General features: G+C 35.1%; 2 protein-coding genes across 2 annotated transcripts in view; both read right to left on the bottom strand.

Moving 5' to 3' along the window:
* Window positions 1-855: 855 nt before the first annotated feature.
* Window positions 856-10,300, bottom strand: part of LOC107557716 (interferon-induced, double-stranded RNA-activated protein kinase-like) — a 12,745-nt gene continuing 3,300 nt past the window's right edge. The window contains exons 3-16 of the mRNA XM_016241236.1: window positions 9,573-9,731; window positions 9,375-9,507; window positions 9,247-9,287; window positions 9,026-9,140; window positions 8,811-8,845; window positions 8,677-8,728; window positions 7,933-8,009; window positions 7,710-7,829; window positions 7,352-7,477; window positions 7,044-7,248; window positions 5,981-6,124; window positions 5,625-5,726; window positions 1,449-1,511; window positions 856-1,272 (exon numbers count right to left, since the gene is read on the bottom strand). Coding sequence (XP_016096722.1) covers window positions 1,147-1,272; window positions 1,449-1,511; window positions 5,625-5,726; window positions 5,981-6,124; window positions 7,044-7,248; window positions 7,352-7,477; window positions 7,710-7,829; window positions 7,933-8,009; window positions 8,677-8,728; window positions 8,811-8,845; window positions 9,026-9,140; window positions 9,247-9,287; window positions 9,375-9,507; window positions 9,573-9,731 — 1,498 coding nt within the window. The 3' untranslated portion in view covers window positions 856-1,146. The remainder of the gene's footprint in view (window positions 1,273-1,448; window positions 1,512-5,624; window positions 5,727-5,980; window positions 6,125-7,043; window positions 7,249-7,351; window positions 7,478-7,709; window positions 7,830-7,932; window positions 8,010-8,676; window positions 8,729-8,810; window positions 8,846-9,025; window positions 9,141-9,246; window positions 9,288-9,374; window positions 9,508-9,572; window positions 9,732-10,300) is intronic.
* The window catches only part of LOC107557728 (interferon-induced, double-stranded RNA-activated protein kinase-like), a 44,637-nt gene continuing 38,447 nt past the window's right edge, over window positions 4,111-10,300 (bottom strand). Inside the window, exon 27 of the mRNA XM_016241246.1 lies at window positions 4,111-4,122. The gene's annotated coding sequence lies outside the window, so the exon portion shown is untranslated. The remainder of the gene's footprint in view (window positions 4,123-10,300) is intronic.

Below are 10,300 nucleotides of genomic sequence, written 5' to 3'. Positions count from 1 at the left end.
AGCCTTTCTACTAATTTTACGTTTAATTAAATGTTACTTGCCGTCTGTTTTGTGAAATTTACAAGCAATTTCTGAGTAATTCCCCCCGTGTACTTAATATAAAAACACTTTTTGTCTGAGTTTTATCACGGCGACCTTTTAATATTATAAAACGTACCACATTTAAACTCTTTTCTCTCTCTCTTTCTCAATTCAATTGAATTCAAATGAGCTTTATTAGCATGACTGTGTACCATTTCAATCAATATATTATACAAGCATACTGATAAATAAAAAGTATCTCTCTTTAGCTAATGTTCTGGAATAGACTGATAATATCTTAGACCCCATTCTGACATTTTTAGACGAGGGATTGAGTAGGTAATTCTACAGGATTTTTATTTACAATGATAGCCTAGCAATTGAAGTATGCTTAAACAGATTAAAAAATAAAAAATAAAATAATATAATAATATAAAATCAGACGTGAGCAAATAAGAAAACCTTCACAGACAGCAAAAAAGAGAAAAGCATGGATACAAATGCACCACTTTAACTGTAGACAAGGTTTAAAGCTCCATGATTTATTGTTACAGAATATTATGCAATACAGACAGGTTCACAATAAAGACTGACAGCTGATGGATTCAACTTCTGTTCCAAAGGAAATTCATGTAAATAGAAACTGAGTGAATCAACACTCGAGTTATATTTGTCAACCATTGATTCTTCACCAGATAAATTCAGACTGAATTACAGTAATGCAACAGCATGATCAGAGAGGAGTTTTTTTTAAAGATACCACTAAATATTGTAGAAACTTAATTTGCTGTAAAGTTGCTTTGCAACGATTTGTGAAAAGCGCTATACAAATAAACTGACTTTATAGCTTTTTGCTCTTGTTTTTCTTTCTTTTGTGTTCTACAGAACACAGCAGGCATTCTACTACATACTTTCCACAGAAGAACGGCATTAAGGATGAGTAAATGATGAATTTTTATTTTTACATCAACTTCCCCCTCGTAGTTTTTTTTTTAGAATTGCACACTTGCCGTGTGAACCTTTTTGTAAGTTGCTCTATGGAAGCATCTGCTAAATGCTTCACCTTGAATGTTACAGTATAAGCAACTGTTATTATTATAAAGGCATATAAGAGATGAGATCTCATTAAACGGTCCTGTTGTCTTTATCTGCTTTCAGGATGTTAGTATACCGGTCCAGCTCTCTGATCAGCTCGGAGGCGTCTGGTCTCTCGTCAGGACTGGGACTCAGCATTCGATCTATGAGCTTGTGCTGTTTCAACAGCCATGAAAAACGAGTCCGCATGTTAGGTAACGATCAGCTTTGAGTAAGTGATCATAGCAGGCTAATATTTAAATTGATTGACCAATTGATAATAGCACAATAGCACTTGCACCAAAGAAAACCATGCTCTATTTCAACATCGTCACTAATGAAATTACACTCACCTCAAAGTTACATTTCTTGGAGAACTGTGATGGAAAATCCCTACTTCTTATATCATCCCAAATCTAAAAGTCACAAAGTTTAAAAAAAAAATTACTTCAATATTTAAAATTATTTGTGATACTCTGTATTTTTGTCTTGTTTTCTAGTACAATTATCGAAACACTCTAAAATGTAGATACATTTAGAAGCAAAATAACTTGAGATATGAAGTCTTGTTTTATGAAAAATGTATAACTTTTTTTTTTTTTGCTTAAAAAAAAATAAAAAAAAATAAAAAAAAATTTTCCCTTTTAATTAAGTTTATTTTTTCTCACCCCACTGGCAGATATATGTTCCTGTTTTAAGCATAAATTTTAATATTATAATATTTAACTGGGAGTTTTTCAGAAAATAAAACTTAATATCTTAAGTCATTTTGGTTTTCGAGTAAATGTACCTCGACTTAAGAATGTTTAGATGTTTGTACCTGAAAAATGACAAAAATACTAAGAAAATCATTCTTTGTAGTGTAACATATCAGACACTTAGATGTAGATTCAAGTTTCGTGTTCAGGATGAATACATAGATTGTATTACTATATAAGAGACTAAAAGACGAATCAAACCTTTTTCCTTTCATGCAACGTGAAGAGATTCCAGATGAGTTCAAAATAAATGAGACCCAGAGCGTATATATCCACCTTTCTGTCATACGATGTTTGATTCGCCTAAATTTTCAGTTTAAAAACAGTGAAATCTTCAGCATTACACTCACATAAAGCACACTTACATATGATCTCATAGTACCTTCAGTCAGATAGATTCTTATTTACTTTGTAAACGCATATTCCTCACAATCTTACTGTGCATGTTTTATTATTGTGCATGAACATTCCAATTTAAATGAAACATGCAAAATTACAGTCCAGTAAAACGGTTTATGAACAGCAGGTCAAATTCTAATGTATGTCTCCTGACTCACCTGTTCTGGGCTCATGTAAATACGGGTTCCTGTCCTTTTAGTCCGTACCAGCAGTTGCTGGTCATTGTCATTTTCTGCTGCGGTCACGAGGCCGAAGTCTCCAACCTTTACTGTTCCCTCACTGCTGAACATTATGTTCAAAGGCTGAAACGAAGAAACAGGAGAGCGTGATCAAAACAGCGTCAAACCAGGACTCTAGTGGAATTCAGAAGTCAGGAATTCCTTTTCAATTCTAGGTTATTATCGTTAACGAAAACTGAAATAAAAACATTTCTGTTACTTAATTTATATATATATGTGTATAGAAAATAGCTCAAATAAAATAGAAAAAAAACCTTCAAAATATTAATAAAACTATAATAGTACATAACACTGATTCTTATTTGCTCCCTTAATTTTAAAAAAATAATGAGGAAGATAATGATTTTGCAGTACTGCAGCATTTAATGCAATGATTTTATGAACTTAAGACTTTCGGCTCCAATTTAAGACCTTTTTAGGGGGTTATTTATGGAAGGTTGAACAATTTTGAATCTTAATTCTAACCATTTTTGATGATAAAACATACTAAGATTATAAGCGCACCTCAGAAGGAAACATTATAAAATAATTAAAAAATGCATTTCATGACCACTTTTTAACATCCAGTAAGGTGTGACCAATTTGATTTAACTACTTGTGACCATGGACCACAAAACCAGTCATAAGGGTCAATTTTTCAGAATTGAGCTGAATAAATAAGCTTTCCGTTGATGTATGGTTTGTTAGGATAGAACAATATTTGGCCGAGATACAACTATTTGAAAATCTGGAATCTGAGGGTGCGAAAAAATAAAAAATCAAAATCAAAATGTTAAGAAAATCATCTTTAAAGTTGTCCAAATGAAGTTCTTAGCAATGCATATTACTAATCAAACATTACGCTTTGATATATTTACGGTAGGAAATTTACTAAATATCTTCATGGAATACATGAATGTATTGTTGGCTATTGCTACAAATATACCCGTGCAACTTATGACTGCTTTTGTGCTCCAGGGTCACATTTTAGTGAGCTTCCCACCTTCAGGTCTCTGTGGATCAAGCCCTCTTTGTGGATGTACTCCACGGCCTTCAGCACCTGCCTGTTGATCTGTGCTGCCTCCTTCCTCCTCTCTGGGTCATGAACATCTGAAGAGTTTCTTTTATCAATCCAGGCATGAAGCGTGTCTCCCTCACAAAACTCCATCTGAATGTAGAGGAACTTTGTTTCCGGGTCACTGCCAGAACTAAAGCCAGCAGACAGAGAGAGCAGCACAAATACACATGTTACAGCTGGTTGAAGGTAGAGACTGCAGTTTGTTTCAGAAAGAGTTGTTTTTGGTGAATTACTCTGAGAGGCTGTAGCTCTCTGAAGAATCGTGTCTGTATGCCGTGTCCTCGACCCAACATGAGTAGTAGCGGACGATGTTGGCGTTATTAAACTTAGCCAAAGCACTGACCTCACGACGAGCTTTTCTAGGGAAATACAGTATATATATAATGACATTATGTTATGTAGTACAAAAATAAAGTTGCATTGCTGTATATTTTGTTTTAAAGGGTTAATTCACCCAAAAATGATAATTAGCCCATGATTTACTCATCCTCTAGGCATCCTAGGTGTATATGACTTTCTTCTTTCAGACGAATCCAATCAGAGTTATATAAAAAATTGTCCTTGCTCTTCCAATCTTTACGATGGCATGGGTGGGTGTTTTTGTTCAACAGTCCAAAAGTAGTCAAATAAAGCGCATCCATCCATAACAAAACATGCCTCACATGGCTCCGGGGGGCGGGGTGAATAATGGCCTCCTGTAGCAAATTGATGTGTTTTTGTAAGAAAAATATCCATATTTAAAACATTATAAACACCTTTTTCTCACTTCTGCTGACTGTCGTAGGCGGAAGACATTCCGGTGGATGACGTAGGACGTATGCGTCACATAAGCGCCGGTGATTAGTGACGAACGCGGAAGCGCGACAGAGAGAGAACAGAATAAAACGCCGGTCACGAATTAGAAGCATAAAACTAGGATTTGTAAAGAAGCATGTCAGAGGATTTCGATATAAGCCAAGAGGAGACTGGTTTTCCTTTGCTAAATTAAGGAAATTTTACTTCCTTTGCTCCTGTAAACAAACGTAGGTTTTGGCGAGACTCATATGCGCATGCGCTGCGCTGTGCCGACGTCCTGCTTCATCTGCCGGAAAGGCAGTCTCTCGTGAATGAGCATATGACAGTTAGCGGAAGTTACACAGAACTATTTATATCATTTTAAATATGGATATTTTTCTTACAAAAACGCATGGATTCGCTACAGGAGGCCATTATTCACTTCCCCCCCCCAGGAGCCACGTGAGGCACATTTTAATATGGATGGATGCACTTTATTTGACTACTTTTGGACTGTTGAACAAAAACACCTGCCCATGCCCTTATAAAGCTTGGAATATAACTCTGATTCGTCTGAAAGAAGAAAGTCATATACACCTAGTATGCCTTGAGGGTCAGTAATACATGGGCTAATTTTGATTTTTGGGTGAACTAACCCTTTAAGACCTAGTTAGCTGCTGGCTTAGATAACTTTTTTGGACATCATATTGACACAACTACTGTGAAGCCTATTTAAAATGGCAGGTTTTAGGATGATGTAACCTATAGGACACATATCAAGTTTTTGCAACTATCAAATTATTTATTATTTATTTAAAGACAAAGATGATAAAATAACTTAAGTTCCTTACTTTGTACTCGTCACTATCTTCACAGCATAATATGTGCTCTCAAGCTTTCGTCTTGCCTTGAAAACACGGCCGAAGCCACCTTTGCCAATCGGATTTATTGAGTCAAAGTCTTCTAAAAACCTACAAAGATGAACATAAAGGCAAAACAAGATTATTTTTCTTTGCCAATTGGCAGATATTTTTTCTTGTTTTTAGCAAAAAATAACAACATTTAGATTTTTTTTTCTTCTTCAGAAAACAAGTCATAATATCTTAAGTCGTTTTGATTCTCAAGTAAATGCATCTTGATTCAAGAATGTTTAGAAAGTAGTACTGGAAAATGACAAAAATACTAAGAAAATCATTCTTTGTAGTGTAACATATCAGACACTTAGATGTAGATTCAAGTTTCGTGTTCAGGATGAATACATAGATTGTATTACTATATAAGAGACTAAAAGACGAATCAAACCTTTTTCCTTTCATGCAACGTGAAGAGATTCCAGATGAGTTCAAAATAAATGAGACCCAGAGCGTATATATCCACCTTTCTGTCATACGATGTTTGATTCGCCTAAATTTTCAGTTTAAAAACAGTGAAATCTTCAGCATTACACTCACATAAAGCACACTTACATATGATCTCATAGTACCTTCAGTCAGATAGATTCTTATTTACTTTGTAAACGCATATTCCTCACAATCTTACTGTGCATGTTTTATTATTGTGCATGAACATTCCAATTTAAATGAAACATGCAAAATTACAGTCCAGTAAAACGGTTTATGAACAGCAGGTCAAATTCTAATGTATGTCTCCTGACTCACCTGCTCTGGGCTCATGTAAATACGGGTTCCTGTCCTTTTAGTCCGTACCAGCAGTTGCTGGTCATTGTCATTTTCTGCTGCGGTCACGAGGCCGAAGTCTCCAACCTTTACTGTTCCCTCACTGCTGAACATTATGTTCAAAGGCTGAAACGAAGAAACAGGAGAGCGTGATCAAAACAGCGTCAAACCAGGACTCTAGTGGAATTCAGAAGTCAGGAATTCCTTTTCAATTCTAGGTTATTATCGTTAACGAAAACTGAAATAAAAACATTTCTGTTACTTAATTTATATATATATGTGTATAGAAAATAGCTCAAATAAAATAGAAAAAAAACCTTCAAAATATTAATAAAACTATAATAGTACATAACACTGATTCTTATTTGCTCCCTTAATTTTAAAAAAATAATGAGGAAGATAATGATTTTGCAGTACTGCAGCATTTAATGCAATGATTTTATGAACTTAAGACTTTCGGCTCCAATTTAAGACCTTTTTAGGGGGTTATTTATGGAAGGTTGAACAATTTTGAATCTTAATTCTAACCATTTTTGATGATAAAACATACTAAGATTATAAGCGCACCTCAGAAGGAAACATTATAAAATAATTAAAAAATGCATTTCATGACCACTTTTTAACATCCAGTAAGGTGTGACCAATTTGATTTAACTACTTGTGACCATGGACCACAAAACCAGTCATAAGGGTCAATTTTTCAGAATTGAGCTGAATAAATAAGCTTTCCGTTGATGTATGGTTTGTTAGGATAGAACAATATTTGGCCGAGATACAACTATTTGAAAATCTGGAATCTGAGGGTGCGAAAAAATAAAAAATCAAAATCAAAATGTTAAGAAAATCATCTTTAAAGTTGTCCAAATGAAGTTCTTAGCAATGCATATTACTAATCAAACATTACGCTTTGATATATTTACGGTAGGAAATTTACTAAATATCTTCATGGAATACATGAATGTATTGTTGGCTATTGCTACAAATATACCCGTGCAACTTATGACTGCTTTTGTGCTCCAGGGTCACATTTTAGTGAGCTTCCCACCTTCAGGTCTCTGTGGATCAAGCCCTCTTTGTGGATGTACTCCACGGCCTTCAGCACCTGCCTGTTGATCTGTGCTGCCTCCTTCCTCCTCTCTGGGTCATGAACATCTGAAGAGTTTCTTTTATCAATCCAGGCATGAAGCGTGTCTCCCTCACAAAGCTCCATCTGAATGTAGAGGAACTTTGTTTCCGGGTCACTGCCAGAACTAAAGCCAGCAGACAGAGAGAGCAGCACAAATACACATGTTACAGCTGGTTGAAGGTAGAGACTGCAGTTTGTTTCAGAAAGAGTTGTTTTTGGTGAATTACTCTGAGAGGCTGTAGCTCTCTGAAGAATCGTGTCTGTATGCCGTGTCCTCGACCCAACATGAGTAGTAGCGGACGATGTTGGCGTTATTAAACTTAGCCAAAGCACTGACCTCACGACGAGCTTTTCTAGGGAAATACAGTATATGACGACATTATATTAGGTACACTGCTGTATATTTTGTTTTAAAACCTAGATATACATACTTTTTTGGCCATCATAGGCACACAACCACTGTAAAGGCAATCTAAAATGGCAGGTATTGGGATGATGTATCCTATAGGACACACATCAAGTTTTTGCAACTATCAAATTACATTATTTAAAGACAAAGACGATATAACAACTTCATTGACTTACTTTGTACTCTTCACTATCTTCACAGCATAATATGTGCTCTCAAGCTTTCGTCTTGCCTTGAAAACACGGCCGAAGCCACCTTTGCCAATTGGATTTATTGAGTCAAAGTCTTCTAAAAACCTACAAAGATGAACATAGCAGTTTCAAAACAATGGATTTCTAAAGGAAAAAAGCTTTTTGAAAGCTATGCTGACTGACACAAAGTAAGCGGGTTATGATTCACCTTGACTTCATAGCTTGGTTTGAAGTTTGACCTCCAGATGGCTTTGCTGGGTTTTGTACATTCATGTTAGGACCAACCTGTGGAAAGTATTGGAAGAAGAAAAATTCTAGAAATAAGTCAATAGAAGAAAAACTTTTTTTTCCTTGCGTTTGGAGAATTTTGGAACTGGCTTTATAAAAACATCCTATTCTTATTTCTGCCAGATAAGAAAAAAAAGCTTTGATAAATCCTAATAATTATATAAAAAGTCATAATTATGAGATTAAAAAGTCGATATATTATTATATTAAAAGGTTACAATTATGATATAAAAAGGCGTAATTATGAGAGGTGTATATTATGGTACTAAAAGGGTACAATTATGACCTATAAACTTAATTTTTACATCATAATTTTGCCTTTTTCGCCATAAATTTGTCTCATAATATTGATTTTGTAAAATCTAATAATTATATCTTTTTATCTGGAAATCTTATGTAGCGGAAATGAGCTTTCACACCCGTTGAACTGGCCTTTTTTTTTGCATTTATCTATTAATTTTGCAAACATTACTTTCGGGGGGATACTCAAAGTAAAACATACATGTCCCAAACTTCACATGCGTATATATTTTCAGTCTTTGCATTTTTCATTTGTCACAGAAAATGCAACTTTCATAACTTCATTCTGTTTTACTTTACAGTTCAGCTAATACGGTTTTGTACTCATTTACATCACCATTATTGGCAAATAATGTTGCAATACCTCTTTACTCCCGGCCAGGCCATTTGGTGACAGATTAAAATTTGGTGCTAATCTAGAAGAAGAAAAAAATGTAGCCATTAATGACTAAAAAAATATAAATTATATACATAAAAACAAAATCTAAAAATGCTTACTTTATTTTGGGCTTCACATCCAGTGGACTCACACTCTGTAACAGATTGATTTCATAAGTTTTTCAAATATATATATATATATAATACAATGAAATGTGTTTATGTTTTTTTAATCGGATAGCCTCTAATATATTAGTGTGTAAAACGCGTGAATATGTAAAAAAAAAAATAACTACACAAATGCAAATGCTACCAATAACGCAGACAGGACTTACTGGACTTATGGCCATTGGAGAACTGACAGCAGATGAGTCTTTAAAGACAATGAAAGAACTTGAGCTGGGAGTTTCAGACGAGCTTTTTGAGGAGGGTTGTGCATCCTGAGATTTACTATAAAACAGATAAACAGTAAACGTCAACATATCTTTATATTATTATATGCACATAATATATACTTCTATAAAGATGCATTGTTATTTTGTTCATTTGAACTTACGATGTCTCTTGAGTTTGTGAAGAGCTGTCATTTTCAGAACTCTGTTCATTCAAAACATGCATGTGCATTAATAAACATGGCATCATTAACATCTAAACCAAATACAAGGTATTTCTGAAGCGTCCTGCCTGTGTGGTCCTTCCAGATTGCTCCTTAATTTCGCTCCAAGCGTGCTGAGCAGCATGTTGCTTTGCCTCTTTTGCGCTCTTTCCTTGTCCTTCAGGGTATTCCTTCCCGTCTATGACAACTTTATATACAAACCTGAAAAAGAACATTTTCAGTTTTTCGTTTTCAACTCAAACGAATCTGCAGAGTTCAAGACTTACTCAGGGTTGTGAGGAGGGCCTCGTTTCTCCACTAATTTGAAATCAAGTGTATGTTTATATTTCTGGCTGTAGTTATTGAGAAGTGCTATGTAGTTGCTGTCAGGGATGGTGCTTCGAGATTCATCAGCAAAACTCAAACTGGAACGGTCCAGGCTAGCACTTGAATAAAGGACAAGAAGTCAAAATTAACAGCACAATATAGAGTATAGTAATTAAAGGAATAGTTCAGCTAAAAATGAAAATTAGCTGAAAATGTCATCATCCTCAGGCCATCCAAGATTAGGATGAGTTTGTTTCTTCATCAGATTTGGAGAAATGTAGCACTGCATCAGTGTCTCAGCAATGGATGCTCTGCAGTGAATGGGTGCCGTCAGAATGAGAGTCCAAACAGCTGATAAAAACATCACAATAATCCACAGCACTCCAGTCCATCAGTTACCATCTGGAGAAGACAAAAGCTGAAACAAATCCAGCATTAAGACGTTTTTAACTTCAAACCTTTGCTTCCTGCTAAAATATGAGTCCATAATCCATAATAACGCTTCTTCCAGTGAAAATGTGGTCTGGTCTGAATCAGGAGAGAAATCTGCACAGATCAAGCAGCGTTTACAAGCCAAAACAGCTCTAAACAAATATATGGCTGGATTTTGATGTGAAAGACAACAGGAGATGCACTTTTTCACTGGAGGAAGAGTTATGGATTATGGACTCGTATTTGAGTTAAAAAC

The sequence above is a fragment of the Sinocyclocheilus grahami genome, unplaced genomic scaffold (genome assembly GCF_001515645.1).
Source record: "Sinocyclocheilus grahami isolate Dianchi unplaced genomic scaffold, SAMN03320097.WGS_v1.1 scaffold616.1, whole genome shotgun sequence".
Lineage (NCBI taxonomy): Eukaryota > Metazoa > Chordata > Actinopteri > Cypriniformes > Cyprinidae > Sinocyclocheilus > Sinocyclocheilus grahami.
Note: the sequence above shows the minus strand (reverse complement) of the source record. Positions and strands in the feature narration are given on the sequence as shown.